The 15,931-nt window shown below is 44.4% G+C and overlaps 1 protein-coding gene across 4 annotated transcripts in view; it reads right to left on the reverse strand.

Moving 5' to 3' along the window:
• Positions 1 to 1,309: 1,309 nt before the first annotated feature.
• Positions 1,310 to 15,931, reverse strand: part of adamts3 (ADAM metallopeptidase with thrombospondin type 1 motif, 3) — a 105,180-nt gene continuing 90,558 nt past the window's right edge. For all 4 annotated transcript variants that reach the window (XM_034596021.1, XM_034596019.1, XM_034596022.1 and 1 more), the window contains 6 exons: positions 13,586 to 13,749; positions 9,954 to 10,110; positions 8,642 to 8,774; positions 4,200 to 4,407; positions 3,193 to 3,310; positions 1,310 to 2,156 (listed from right to left, as the gene is read on the reverse strand). In XM_034596021.1, coding sequence (XP_034451912.1) covers positions 1,693 to 2,156; positions 3,193 to 3,310; positions 4,200 to 4,407; positions 8,642 to 8,774; positions 9,954 to 10,110; positions 13,586 to 13,749 — 1,244 coding nt within the window. In that variant the 3' untranslated portion in view covers positions 1,310 to 1,692. The remainder of the gene's footprint in view (positions 2,157 to 3,192; positions 3,311 to 4,199; positions 4,408 to 8,641; positions 8,775 to 9,953; positions 10,111 to 13,585; positions 13,750 to 15,931) is intronic.

Genomic DNA, 15,931 nt, shown 5'->3' on the forward strand with positions numbered 1-15,931 from the left:
GAGATGTGAAATAGTGGGAAGTGCTTGTTTCCTCTGAGCAGGAAACAAGCAGATGCTTTCAGGTCTGTTTCCTTAGTGGTCAAAAATGGCTTAATGCAGCTTTATTGTGTGTTTGAATGTGTCGCTGTAGAAAATCCCATTTCAGGGACGTGTGTGTGTGTTTCCAGGTCACATCATGTGAAAGAGAAGCACACGTTAGATGAATGGTTAAATTCTCAGCTGAACGAGAGTCTACTGTAAGAAACATATAGCATTGAGAACAGTTCCCTAACGTAGTTCCCTTCTTTAACTCGACAGCTTCAGACCCTCTCAGCGAGAAGCAGGTCGACCACGTGTTCTGAAACCCTCATGTTGATATTCTGAATGTGAAGCTACAATCTTTGGAGTTTTTTTACTAATAAGTAAAACAAGAGGCATCAAACTTCAGTCGTCGTCTTTATGCTGATTTAGTTCTTTAGCTTCATATTTAGTTTGCCCACACGAGTGGATTCGATCTTCTGCTCTGACTCTTCGTTAGTTAAAGAGAATATTTCCCAAAATGTTTTAAATATTCAGTCAAACAGCAGATTCGATTCATTCATCGTTTTGCTGCTGAAACATTCAGAAGAATTTCTGTTATTCTTGATTTAAAAAAAAAAAAAAACGGGTGTTTGAAAGTATCCTTAGCTTCTTTTTTTTTTTTTAAATAATACTGATATTTTCATGTACAGTATTTACAGGAACCTTTATAAATACCCATTTCCATAGAACATAAAGAGTGCCACTCAACAGACATCGCTGGATATAAAAACAACTATACAACTAAAGCCATTGTCCTACTGGTCTTCACTGGTGCATTCTGACGTCTGACTCTGGATGTGCAGCGACCACAGCAGCGACTGGATCTGTGTATTTTGGCAAGAAAATGGCTGTTGCATTAGAGTGAAAGGGGATTTTCAGCTGTATCAGATGATTTGTTCTGGATCTTTGAGAAGAGAAATCACAGACACGAGGGAATTCATCACTTTAGACAAAGTGTGCAGGGTGTTATTAAAAAGCTCTAAATGTGGGATTTAGCTTAAGAACCTGGCGAACGTAAGAATTAATGTTGTGTTGGGATTATTTTTTACAAGAAGACAAGTTCACGCTCTGGTTCCCGAGTCTATTTCTGTCCTGGATTTTCTTTTTTGTGGTCGAGTCATTTTCCAAAAAGTGAATCTGCACATCCGGGGGGGCTTCAATTTATTAAATGACAAGACCAGAGAAGAGGCCAATCAGAGAGTGACATTAAAAGGTGTCATGAAGGAAATCTTCATCACTCGTCGAGAGTCTGACCGGAATTAAGATTTTCATTATGATATAACGTGTGAGAGAGTTTGCAGCAGATTCAGGCGTCTTGTGAATATTAAACTGTCCTTTGGTTATTTTGTTTCCCTGCTTTCTCCTTCAGTTTTTCATCTGACACAGCGGAAAATTCCCTCCAGTCCTCGTGCCCCTTCACCTGAAATGATCTAAATATTTAGCGTGAGGGCGAAGTGACACACCAGCTTTGGTTCGAACCCTGTGGGAGCTCAGGGGTTCGGGGGCAGAAATGGAAAACTGTTAACAAAGTGAACCAGCACTTTTCTCGGTGGTGTTTTTGGCTTGAGAAGACTCAGGATGGAGCCGGAGGATCTTCTGTGCATAAGGAGTCCTGAGGGGAAGGTGTCACTTTCATCTCTCCACTTCAGAATACGCTGTTGGCCACCGGCGATCTGTGGAGCTGCTCAACCTTTGACCCTCGCCGAGATCTGCCAGGGGAGAGGGCGCCATGGCGGCCAGCTTCCTGCCGGTGAGGGCCATGTGTCGCGGGGCCCGTCTCAGCGCCGTGGTGATCTTTGACGGGGGTTTCTTGAGCGGAGCAAGGGTGGTGGTGTGTTTCGCAGCTGACGTGACGGATCCTTTGCCCTGTTTCCCGCTGCGAGTGGCGTTGGCTGCGACTGACGCTGTCAACGTCTCCAGCAGCTGGGAGGCCGATCCGAAGCGGACGTGCTCCTCCGTCTCTGTCGACATGGTCAGGGATCCGCTGCGCCTGCTGCAGGAGTCGCAGCACAGCTTGTTGTAGCCCGGAATCGAGCAGTACCGTGCCAGGACCTCCATCTGGCAGAAGATGGACTTGTCCCCATTACACGGCTCATCTGAAAGTTGAAGAGCAAACAGTGTGAGCTGAGTGTGAGAAACGTCTGTGGACCTGGACACAGATCTAAGCGGAGGACGACAGCTGCTCTCCTCTGATCCCCAGAACCAGAAAACTCTGATCATAAAATGTGTTCGGCTGCTCAACTGAACCCAGTTTCAACCTGTTTCAACACGACTGTGTTCAGAATCTTAAAATGACAGCTGCTACTCTCCAACTGATTTCAACTCCACTGTAATGCTACAGATCTTTCGTCCGTAGACTTGGTCTGAAATTGTCAGACTTTAAATATTGAATACGAGCTCACGTTGTGTCACTTTAACATCGTCAATAGAGTTTTCAGAGCAGGTTTGATTTGTTGTTTGAGCTCTCAGAGCCACCGGACTTACAAACGTCTTCAAACTGGCCTTCGAGGAGATGGACCCGTCTCACGGCACAAAGCTCCGTGTGAAGACAACACGGCTGCAGAGTGTTTCTAGTTAACCGACGTCCTGAAATAGACTCGGGAGCGATCAGGATAATTTCACAGCTCCTTTGATTTTCCTTTTTTTAAAGAGCCTCACGTCGTCTCTCTCCTGCTGCCAAGCTTCAGATCGCACAGAATAATAAAAACGCATCAGACTCAGTGTGCAAGGAAAAATGTAAATGGTAAAGAGTGCCTTGGTGACCACTGACACATGAGAGGCTCAGACTGGGAGCAGCTCTGAATGTGTGGCTCCGTCACAGTGGGACGGAGTCCAGGTTAAATCAGTGTTCCAACCCACAGACACTTTGGTATCAAAGCCGTGGACAACAGAGAGACGCTTTCACGGGTCCAAAATAAAACCCTTTAAAGATCTGCTATTTGTCATTTGAGGGAAACTTACTAACAAACATACACTTATTCATTTCTCTTTGATAAGTTTCGTGGCTCAGCCTGATCCAATACAACACTAATGCACTTCTGAGTGCCTTCCTTTTAGCACAAGTGCTTTTACTCTGGAGGAGAAATGAAACTGGAGAATGCATTTCTCCTGCTTCGGTTCTGACGTCCTCACCGTGACAGGGTCCAGGTCTGCAGGATCTCACGTTCTCAGGCTTCTCTCCGTTGCACTGGTCTCCGATCCGGCAGGTGACCAGACGCCTCTCCATCCCCTCGCCACAGGTCACGGAGCACTGAGGACGACAGCGAACACAGACTCACTCACGAGCATCAGGACAGAGGGAGGCCACAGAGGACATGATGCAGGCAGCTCACACAGGAAGGAGGGAATGTAACGTCACTGAATAAAGTCACTTTCTAACAGAACGTGGAGAACGTGGAGAAAACTCTGCTGTTGGTTCCTGAGCTAAAACTTTGTTTGCTGCATCTGGTGCAAAGATTTTTGGACATTATCCACATCCTGTCTTTTGGGCTTTTGGTCCAACTTCTCCCCAATTTTCAACAAATTACAATCAGAGTTTCTACTAAAATAAAATCACAGACTTTTCACATGGATTTGTGAACTGTATCCAACAGTTTGAGTAAGTTTTTAATCAATCACATCCACTTTGTGCTGAGCAGGTCTGCGGAAGTGGAAAAGTTGTTTCTTATTAACGGGACTTGTGTTTTTATTTTGGGCACAAACATCTTGTGTTTCTTGTTTAATTGCATCTCTCCGTGACAGCAGCCTTTTTAAGTGTGAGCCTTTGATAACAGGTGCAGTAGGAATATGTCTTTCCTCCAGACGTGACGGGACACTTTATACAAACTACTCTGAAACAAGCTCAACCTGGCCTCATTTAGAAATAGAAAAAAGATTAAATAAAACTTTGAATCGTGGGCGTTTGTGATGTGCAAACCCTGCAGCAACAATCACAGGATGGATGCTTTGGTGGAGCTGATACGTCCCAGACGGTTTTTAGACTCCGATCCCGGTGAATGTGGAAGGAAATCTCCTTTGAAAATCTGTTTCCTCCTGAACGGGACCACGTCGAGAGCTGAGGCCCAAAGTGTAAACCTGAATCCGAGCAGACTGTGAGAGTTGAAAGTAAATATAATATAATATATATGTGGATACTGAACCTCAGACCAGGCGCCGCTCCTCCACTGCGCCGGACACGGGACCCGGTTGCACGGCCTCCGGCTCTCGGGCTTCTCGCCGCTGCAGTATTTGCTGTGCACTGAGCGGTTGGTGCTGTCGTGGAGCAGCTGCACGCAGCGGACGGTCCGGATCTGAAAACCCAGGCTGCTGCAGGTTTTGGTACAATACTCCCAGTCGTCTGAGTTCCACCTGCACACACATGAGGAGATCACTGAGGAGCCACAGGAAGTGATGCAAAGTATGAATATTGTTATTGAGAAGAGTTGAAGAGGAAATACTCAAGAAGAAAGTACCAACAAAATCAAAATGAAGGCTACAGGAAGTTTTTCATACAAAAATACTCATTCTGCAGTCAGTAGGATCCAGTGGCTTCAGAATGTAAAGATGTTTTTCTTTTGATTTGACTTTTAAACAATCGCTCCTCTCTGGATGACGTCATCTGTCATGAAGTATTCAAGAGGCTGCTGTCGACCAATCAGAGTCAAGTATCGTGATGACGACAGGACGTGCGTATGTCAGACAAAGTTCTTTAAACCCTAAATTACAAAGTGAAACCAAAACTAACAGATCAAATGAAACATGGGAACAAACACACGCAGCTCGTGAGTTCGTCTCTTCAGATCCAGTCTCTTCAGGTCCAGTCTCTTCAGATCCAGTCTCTTCAGGTCCAGTCTCTTCAGTTCCAGTCTCTTCAGTTCCAGTCTCTCCTTGTTCCAGTCTCTTCAGGTCCAGTCTCTTCAGTTCCAGTCTCTTCAGTTCCAGTCTCTCCTTGTTCCAGTCTCTTCAGTTCCAGTCTCTTCAGTTCCAGTCTCTCCTTGTTCCAGTCTCTTCAGGTCCAGTCTCTTCAGTTCCAGTCTCTCCTTGTTCCAGTCTCTTCAGTTCCAGTCTCTTCAGTTCCAGTCTCTCCTTGTTCCAGTCTCTTCAGTTCCAGTCTCTTCAGGTCCAGTCTCTTCAGTTCCAGTCTCTTCAGGTCCAGTCTCTTCAGTTCCAGTCTCTTCAGTTCCAGTCTCTCCTTGTTCCAGTCTCTTCAGGTCCAGTCTCTTCAGTTCCAGTCTCTTCAGTTCCAGTCTCTCCTTGTTCCAGTCTCTTCAGTTCCAGTCTCTCCTTGTTCCAGTCTCTTCAGTTCCAGTCTCTTCAGTTCCAGTCTCTTCAGATCCAGTCTCTTCAGGTCCAGTCTCTTCAGTTCCAGTCTCTCCTTGTTCCAGTCTCTTCAGTTCCAGTCTCTTCAGTTCCAGTCTCTTCAGGTCCAGTCTCTTCAGGTCCAGTCTCTTCAGTTCCAGTCTCTTCAGGTCCAGTCTCTTCAGATCCAGTCTCTTCAGTTCCAGTCTCTTCAGGTCCAGTCTCTTCAGTTCCAGTCTCTTCAGATCCAGTCTCTTCAGGTCCAGTCTCTTCAGGTCCAGTCTCTTCAGTTCCAGTCTCTTCAGGTCCAGTCTCTTCAGTTCCAGTCTCTCCTTGTTCCAGTCTCTTCAGTTCCAGTCTCTCCAGATCCAGTCTCTTCAGGTCCAGTCTCTTCAGGTCCAGTCTCTTCAGTTCCAGTCTCTTCAGGTCCAGTCTCTTCAGATCCAGTCTCTTCAGATCCAGTCTCTTCAGGTCCAGTCTCTTCAGGTCCAGTCTCTTCAGGTCCAGTCTCTTCAGTTCCAGTCTCTTCAGGTCCAGTCTCTTCAGGTCCAGTCTCTTCAGTTCCAGTCTCTCCTTGTTCCAGTCTCTTCAGGTCCAGTCTCTTCAGGTCCAGTCTCTTCAGTTCCAGTCTCTTCAGATCCAGTCTCTTCAGATCCAGTCTCTTCAGGTCCAGTCTCTTCAGATCCAGTCTCTCTTCAGGTCCAGTCTCTCCTTGTTCCAGTCTCTTCAGTTCCAGTCTCTTCAGATCCAGTCTCTCTTCAGGTCCAGTCTCTTCAGATCCAGTCTCTCTTCAGGTCCAGTCTCTTCAGATCCAGTCTCTTCAGATCCAGTCTCTTCAGGTCCAGTCTCTCTTCAGTTCCAGTCTCTTCAGTTCCAGTCTCTTCAGATCCAGTCTCTTCAGGTCCAGTCTCTCTTCAGTTCCAGTCTCTCCTTGTTCCAGTCTCTTCAGTTCCAGTCTCTTCAGTTCCAGTCTCTTCAGTTCCAGTCTCTCTTCAGTTCCAGTCTCTTCAGTTCCAGTCTCTCTTCAGTTCCAGTCTCTTCAGGTCCAGTCTCTTCAGGTCCAGTCTCTTCAGTTCCAGTCTCTTCAGTTCCAGTCTCTTCAGATCCAGTCTCTTCAGTCCCAGTCTCTTCAGGTCCAGTCTCTCTTCAGGTCCAGTCTCTCTTCAGTTCCAGTCTCTTCAGTTCCAGTCTCTCCTTGTTCCAGTCTCTTCAGTTCCAGTCTCTTCAGTTCCAGTCTCTTCAGGTCCAGTCTCTTCAGGTCCAGTCTCTTCAGTTCCAGTCTCTTCAGATCCAGTCTCTTCAGTCCCAGTCTCTTCAGGTCCAGTCTCTCTTCAGATCCAGTCTCTCTTCAGGTCCAGTCTCTCTTCAGTTCCAGTCTCTTCAGGTCCAGTCTCTCTTCAGGTCCAGTCTCTCTTCAGTTCCAGTCTCTCCTTGTTTCGTGTTCCTGACGTTTTCCTACATTCTGTTGCCTGAACTCTGAGTTTGGACTTTTCTTCACGCCCGTCCACCTTGGTTCCGTCAGCCTGTCTTTAGGATTAACTTCTCTGTTCTGCACCACCTCCCTTCCCCCGAGTTCTGTAATTCAGGTTCTGTGAAGCACACTCCCAGCAGCGAGGTCCAATCACTGAAGTTGGCCGCTCGCCTCCTGCAGCCGCCTCCTGCACATTTGAGATTTGGGGCGGAGGGTTCTGAACTCCCCTCTCATCTTCGGTGGTTTATATCCTCCACCTCTAATCAGCTTATATTCATCCATCTCCATTTCTCTCGCCCGCAGGTCTTTTCTGTCATGACCCTGCACTCAGGCTCCATCACCTCCGCCGACACGTTGATCTCATCACAACTTTCCTCTTCACCTTCCCACAGTTTGCAGGATCCCCCACAAGCAGCTGAGGTGTTATTCTCACTGTGTCTCTCTCCCACGTGATCTCGTCTCTTTTTTTAAACCACTTGGTTGAATATAAAACCGATGAATCCCTGAACTCTCCCAACCCGCCACGCCGACAGGACGTATTGATAAAAGTGGACCTGTCCTCGGTGCAGGAGATTTCAGATTTCACGATGTATATTCCTCCCAGCGTGAGCCTCTTGTCATCGACCTCGTCTCAGCCTCTGGAGGTTTGAGTCGCTCTCACAAGCTAATGAAGCGTAGCAGTGAACATTAGAGACGAGAACGACTCAAGAAGGAAACAGCTGCTGAGTCTGAGCTTCTCTACGTTTGGTTTGACGGCCGCGTGTTCGAGGTGAAGCTGAAACCCAACAACACTCAACCAGAGCAGAATCATGATTTATCTGAATTAATGTCCGACTAATATCAGAGCTTCTGCAATTTATTCTTCCTGCTATTTTTAATTGAATATTCATGCAGTTTACATGAATTTCTTGACTGGAGGAAAATTTCTCAACTTATTCTAAATGATCAGAATTTAACTATTAGTTGGATTAGACATTTATCGTCCAGTTAAAATAATTATAATAATAATAAACCACAAACATGGTTGCATTTATGAATCATCAGTATTGGGCTTGAAACGAGGAGGCGTTGTGAAATCTCTACACAGACACACAAAAATAATAATTATTCACTTCTTCCAAACTCAGGGAACAAATATTCTGGTGACAGAAAACACTTTGAGGGTTACAGCTCCTCAAGTTGGTTTCCTTTCAATAATTCATCTTGTGGAAATGTGATTGAATTAAATAACAGGGCCGGTGGGACGCAGGGATTTCTGACGCTCGACTTTGTGATGATAGAACGAGTTTTAAATCTTGGGAAACATTCACACTGACGTGATGATAAGAAGAACTGTGGACACGGTCTGAGCACCAGGTGGTTTAGTTTTTACTATTTCATATGAGGAAAATATGTTTTCCATTGTAGAGGTGTGCACAACACACACACACACACACACACACACTCTTCAGTGTAAGTAAATTGCCTGCTTTACACCAGAGAGCGTGCTATTTATATCAAGATATCCTGTTTCCTGCTGTTCAATCCTCCTACCACCCTATTCAATGAATCCTTGAACACACACACACACACACACACACACACACACACACACACACACACACACACACACACACACACACACACACACACGTTGAGCTTTTGTTGATCACAAAGAGCAGATTTGGGGCCGTCAGCTGCTTGTTTTCCATTTGGACTCAACCAGCGACTCTCCAGTGAGACAGATGCTCATTTACATTCTGCCCATGCTGAGAGAGGAGACTTATCAGTTTGTCTTAATAGACTGCAGCTCAGTCCCAGAGGGAATCTGCTCAGTGCGCAGGCTGTACTCACTGCGGCTGCGTGCAGTCCTGGAGGTTACACATCCTGCGGATGGGCTTGGGCTTCTTGTTGGCGTCGCAGTAGCCTCGATGGACCATCTTGGTGTCGCCTTTCTTCCGACACCCGTACTTGGTGTACTGAAAACCTGGGAGGGCAGGGACCGCTCTTACATCAGGCAAGATATTATAATGAGTAAAGAGACATTCAGCTAAATCAAGATCAAAAGCATCCGATGAATGCTCGTTCAGATTTGTGATATTTGAGTTATTCTTTGATTCTTCTTGATTTTTACTGTGGCTGAAAACGAATTCGGCCACTTTCAGACTTGTGTTTGGACACATCAGAGAAGTTTGAATTGTTTTGTTAATGAAAATAGTTTTAGAAAAATATTTCTAATTCTTACACCCCTGCACAGAGCTCCCTGTGTGTGGTGATACCAACATTTAAAAGAACATCATTTCAATCGAGATCCTTCAGTTCTGTTTTGTATTAATTCTGAAAAATGACTCAAATAGAAAGTGTTGGATGTTTCTGTGACAGAATGTTTTCATCACCTTATTAAAAGCGTCTATCAGGTGATAAAAGCTTTAGTCTCCTGCTGTGAGGAAAAGAATCATTTCACTGGACATTGGGCTCGTGGTCGTCTGAGTGGAAGCTGCGTGAACTTTTTTGTGCAACATATGGAAACGTGATCCAGCGAGAATCTGCAGCGGCCACTGAATTGAGTTTAATTAAAAGATAACACACGACTGTATCATTGTGTATTCACAGCACTTCTTCACTTCACAGGTACAAGAAACAACACGATCCCATTAACACAGCTCATTGAAAGGTAATTCATTTCCACACATCTGATTTAAGACCTGTGCAGGACCTCGATAATAATACAAACAAATTTAAGAATTATTCTATTTATGAAATGCAATATCATTGTATCTATATATATCTATAAATATATATCTATATATTTACCATATTTGCTTACTTCCATTGAATTTCCATATTTTTTTTTATTGATTTAATTGGATATAAAATGATTAGAGCTAAATCGCAGGTAGCTTGCTTATCGCACAGCAATTAACCGAGAACACGTTTTTCATCTACAGCTCTAAATCAACCACTGCTTGAAAAACACGTGAATAAAAGGAAATAATGAATAATAAATGAGTTTAAAATGGAAAAGTCTCAGTTTGAGGATGTTTGGAAATAGAATAAAAAGAAGGACATTTGTACAACGGGAGTTTAAAATCCAGATAAATGTATTTGGAGAAGTAAAAAAATGAATTATTCCTTTCTACTGTCCCGATGCTAATCCGTCTCTTACCTCCGGCACAGGGCTTGGAGCACGGAGACCAGCTCTTCAGGGCCCACTCGTACGTCTCCTCCTGGATCACGTTGTTGGTGTTAACAGGCACCGAGTCCTCGTGGATGATGTACTTGTACATTAGAGTGGAGCGCGTTTCATTGTCCCTCGGTATTATCTGCAAACCACAGGAAGAAAGAGAGCAAATCAAATCCCAGTCCCATTATAGCATCATTCTGTGAGCGACGTCCCGCGTTTCAATGAAAGTACTCAAAGTGCAAATTTGTGCAAATTAAGAGCACAGTGTTTAATTCCAAGAGGCAGCGGTGGCAGGGAGAGAGTATTTCACACAGATAAGAGTGAGAGGACACGGCGTCAACACAGAGACAAGTGGACAAAGGTAGAAATGACATCAGGAACACTCTCTCCCTGATCTCCCCTCTCTCTCTCTCTCTGCCTCTGAGACACAGCTGGAATATATTCCTCAGGTGTACTCGCTGGGTGGATTAGAGAATTCAATTTGAAATGGAAGCTGCAGGCGGAAAAACAAGGGAACCACAAATAAAAAGAAGGAAACAGGAGTAGCTGTGGGTATTATAGGTTTGAGGGATTAACACGGATTAGACAGACACAGATTACTTCAGTTACATAACTGCTCTGACAAAGATGGAATATTCCACATGTAAGAAGAGTAAAAGTCTTAATGTTCGTTCGCTTTAAGATATCATTTCATGGCGTGTGAGATTATATAATAAGGAATCAGAAATGCTCCTTTATGACTCAGTCGCTGGGGGAGTGTGTGAGTGACAGCAGCCGACGGAACAAAGAGGGAAGTTGCTGCCAAGCCGAGTGCGAATAAAGATCGTGATGATTCACCAAAGAAGTTTAAAAAAGTCCCGTTTAAGAGCTTTGTCTCCCGGAGCTCGATCACACCTCTGTGTTTCTCAAGCAGCGGGAAGAACACGAGGAACTTGTCTCCCGCCTCATCAGATTGTTTTTGTCCACGGGGGGGGAAAGTGGAAATTAACTTCTGTCGGATCCTGTGTTCTCAACGCCGAGTCGGCAAAAGACTTCTGACCACGCAATTATTTCCCCTGTCAGAATATTCCTCTTTCTTCAAGTCAAACATGAACTGCAATCTACTGAACAAATACGAGAACCGGAGCCGTGAGTCCCTGGAGGAGAGAAACACAACAAACTGAGGGAAGCTCAACAAGAAAATGAAAGAAAATGTATTTACGAGAAAACACAGAAATGATAAGAAGACGTCATAATTAAAGCCTTAAGGTTATTTAAGTCTTTTAAGTTATTTATTTGAGTTGTCAGAAGACGTTTTATTTTACATTTCTATGATAAGAACTGCATGTTGAGCATGTCCCTGGATATTCATCCTATTTTCATAGCATATGAAAACAACAGAGACTCATATGGCATTAGAAGAATCTAAGAGTTTCCTGGTTTATGAAACTGATTTGATTTTACTTTGCTCAGAAGTTGATCACGGACGAGGTGATAAATGTCAAACTGAGCATTCGTTCTCTGTCCTTGTGCCACTTTGACCTTCACATTAATATAAAGACTTTCATTTCAGACGTCTGCTGCACTGAAATAAAAGCAACTCTGGCACCGAGACGTCAGAAAGAGATTTCTAATCTTTTCCCGTTTGAATAAAGGTTAAATAAGTTCACAGCGAGGACCAAGTCTGCAAGAAGCTTCTGAAAGAACCAACGCTTTTCAACACACAGACACACACAGACACACACACACAGACACACACACACACTGATGTCTGCTGAGGAAAGAAACTCAGTTCTTAATCAAACATGAGGGAAGAAGCAGCAGATATAAAGAGTTTTACTTTATTATATTAATGTAAAACTAACAATATCTTAGCTGAACATTTCTGCTTCGCACTCCAGAGTCTGAAGAACTTGACTTTGTTCCTCGTGTGAACTTTTCCTGCTCTGACGTTAAATTGAATCTGTTCTGACCCTGGAGGTCCGGCCTCAATTTAAGATTAAAATTATCTATTTATAGCAATACTACTAATAATAGTAATATCAAATGTAGAGTTTGACGTTTTAGGTAATTAGCTAATTTTCTTTTAGTATTATAAAATACTGTACAAAGGGGGAAGCTGTGACTCGGCTCTGTTAGAAAACGCAGCAGCTCAAACATTGTACACAAAGAAACTTTGTTCAATTATAAGATAATAATTCAGTTTTATTTTCTCCTTGACTTCAGCTCTGCCCTCGATGAAACAAGTCGATCTTTTTATTTAGAGAAACCTCGTTGGAATCAGTGATGTGGTTAAATTAGTTTTTATTTAGATAATAAGTCAATTCATCTTTGTTTTTCAAGCAGAAAGTCTCAAATAAACTTTAACACTTTAATAAGTAGTCAGGTAATTTACTTTTTATTATCTGATCTATTTTTAATTCTTCATTAAAGCCCTGGTAAAAAAAGGGTATTTTTTTTAATTGCCTTCTGTTTTGTTTTTGAAGAATACAAAATAAACAACTCATCAATATGTCACAGAGACGATCAGCTAATTAATCAGTTCCATGAAGTTCGTTCTTTTTTTGAACCAAAACCCCACAGAGACATAAAGAACTATTATTAACCACGAGAACAAGGAGTCCCACGGCAGATGGTCCCCCCCCCCCCCCCCCCCCCCCCCTCCAGGGTCTTAGATCTCGCCATGGAGTCAGTGAGGGACAACGGGACGAGACAATGAGACAGACTAAATAACACTGAGACAGACAGAGACAGACTAAATAACACTGAGGCTGCCGGGGGGAGGACAGATCGGTCCAGCAGCCGTGAGGGGGGGGGGGGGAGGAGGGAGCAGAGGTTAGCTGAGATGCTAACGTTGAAACCACCGATGGTTCTACTGATGCTGCTCCTGCTCCACGTCTCAGTCACCAGTGAATTGTCCTCTGATGATGAATGAGTGTGTGGATATGGTGTCTTACTGTGTTTCATACGTCCCCTCAGTCCCCAGCTCGGGCTGTTCACTGACTCTGAGGTCGACTCGGTGTTAAGTCCCCGATGTTTATTGAAGAATATAAATAAATTCTCTTCCTATTCCTGACTCTGGCATTTTAATGAGGTCATGTCTCGTCTGGGCATCGGACACAGATCTGTAATTAGATCTCCGAGTGAAGGAAGACGTGTTATTGACTTCAGAAACACGTGGTCGGGACCACACGTCCCCGGCTGCCTGTCGGCTCTGGGTCTGATTGACAGATGTTGACACTCCCTCACATCGTCCACCTCACTGTCCCGGTCAGACAGGAACCTCAGGTAAATGGTCTGTGTTTATAAAGACGGTTTCTCTGTCACACGTCTCTCTGCCGGCTGTCGGGGGGGCCAATCAGGGCTCATTATCTGATCCAGGCACGTTTAGTGTGGAGCGGGGGAGACGGGGAATCTGCTCACCGAAGTTCCTCAAGTCTGTTAAACTCCTCAGTGACGGTTTGATTTCAATCTCCTCTGACATTCACTGATCCACGATAACGAGTGGATTAAAACGTGGTTTGACTCTCGGGCTGAACTCGGCTGACGTTCACAAAGTGTTCAAACAAGCATCATTTTGAAACAACACAAGTTGTGGTGTGTAGAGCAGGAGTTGTGTATTTTGTGTGTCTTACCAGAACCACCACGGGGTCGTGCAGAGGTCCGTCGGTGTGCAGGGTCTCCACGTCCTCCTCGATGATGTAATGCCACTCCACCCCCAGGTCGATGAAGCTCCTGGACTTCACATCCTCTCCTTTCCCGTTGAGGATGTAGTGCCCCGTCGCCTGGTTCTTGATGGCTGTAACCAGTCGTTTGTTACGTGTGACACAAAGTGAGAATCTCCACCAGTGACCAGCGTCTCTGTGCTGTTCACCGAGAGAAGAAACTCTTTCTGAAGAGCGACTCACAGAAGATTCAAACTGATTCACGCTGCCAGAAAACGAAGTCATTAACTTTCTCTTATTTTGTGTCTTCCAGCCGCTCGGAGGAAAATGAGCAACAATTAATTAAAAGCTGCTCTTTCATAATAACTCTTGTTCCTGTCTCTCACACTGAGTCTGCGTTCTGCTGAGTGACAGCTGAGAAAGTGAAGAACCGTGAATCACTGGCTTGATTATAAGACTGATGGGATTCAGGACTTTAGATTTTTATAGATTCTGATCTTAGATCAATGTTGGTTTTAGGCTCGTGTGAGATTTGTGGCCACTTGTTGACCATCGAAACATGAAATTGTCATTTTAAGACGTTCTGCTGCTCCTCAGGTGATATACTAGTAAACAAGGTCTCAGATGAAGAGGGACGATAGTCACCATGAAGCTGCTCTCATCACTAGTGAAGACCTATTATCAGACAAACAGGGTTTTGTCTTCTGTCCTCTCTGACTTTAGCTCAACACTCAGACTCATGTCGAGTTTTAACATCATGAATATACATAAGAAAACAGAGGGTTAACTAAGCTGGAAACAATATTGAGAGAAATGCAGAACTAACAGCAGCAAACTAACGATGGAAACAGAAGTCAGAGAATCGTCTTCACTGGGATCCATCAGCAACACGTCAGACAGCGACTGTGGGAACTACAGCAGCTGAACTACTGAAGCCACGAGTCAGAGCCACGAGTCAGAGCCCTTTTCAAGCGTAAGCTGCTGAAGTGTTCTCGAGGGGAGAAGCTTCATGAAAAGGCAGATGTGCAGACGAGATGTTTACAGAAGCTGTTAACCTGACTTCTGTCACCTCGCTCTCACCTTCCTGCAGGGGAGAGAGATCTGACTCGTTCACCGCTGCAGGGTGCGATCACGATAAGTGGAATCACGTCTCGTAGGTGTATTGAGGTTTTTGTGTCTGGAAGCACAGAGTCACAGAGGAGTCTCTACCTTTCACACTGACCCTCTCACTTAGCTCTACATCCCCGGCCACTGCAGCTGAATGGAAACTGCAGGGTCGTCCTCTCAGGGACTGTTGGATCAGCACTAATGTCTTACTAATGGAGACATAAGAGCTGATTTCAGACCTGCACTGACGTCTGGACTTCTCCCTGAGAGGTTATGTGAGAATAAAGAAGTCTGAGTCAGTTGCTCAGGATATTTTCCATCTTCCATTCTCCTTCTTCTTTAGAGAAACACTAACTACAGAAAATCGTGTCTGTTGAGTTCAGGATTGTTTGCTTCGTTCTCTCCCTGACGACAGCAGAGGACCTATTTTAATTCAGCTTCTCCTAAACCGAACCAAACCTGAACATCAGTGTCGACACATCAAAACTAATTTATTCCTCCACTGGGATTCTGTTTGTAGGTTTGTTCTGCACGGGCAAATGACATCCTGAAAATATATGGTTTGCTCTTTTTTGCTTTTTCTTCCAATTCAAAGGTTTAACGGAGAAAATACATCAGTTTTAATTAAACAACATTAAATGTTTCAGGTTATTTGTGTTAATATTCATTGGCATGAGACTGAAAGCCCAGAATCCTGTTTGTACGACAGCCTCTGTTAGAGCAGCTGTGCACATCTGTACATTAGGCCCAGAAATTAATTAAAAAAAATCAGTGTCTCTGCTGCAGACACGGATCCAGACTGGAATCTCAGGTGAGAGTCTGTGATTGATTCTCTCTGGCTGATTATAGTCGCTGGTGCTCTTCAGCTTCATCAGGAAGAATCCCCTCTAGCTGCTCGGTGCTGACCCCCCCCTCTGTAATCAGTGGAGGTCAACACGTCAGAACGAGGCTTTGAAACATCTCCCTGAATGTTTGATTTATGCATCGTGTATGAAAATGGAATGGAGAGCGTCATTACAATTAGTCGGTGGATTAACGAACGCCGTCTCTCATAGATCCACCTCCAGCTATTATTATTCTGCTATAGGGGGAAAGAGGCTCTCTGGTTTGATTGGGTTTCTTTAACCGATCACGATCCTCTCAGGAAACAACGATAAGAATAGTCTCATTAAAATGTCATTACAATGGTTAATTAACGACAAAGAAGAC

This window comes from Hippoglossus hippoglossus, chromosome 9 (assembly GCF_009819705.1).
Source record: "Hippoglossus hippoglossus isolate fHipHip1 chromosome 9, fHipHip1.pri, whole genome shotgun sequence".
NCBI lineage: Eukaryota > Metazoa > Chordata > Actinopteri > Pleuronectiformes > Pleuronectidae > Hippoglossus > Hippoglossus hippoglossus.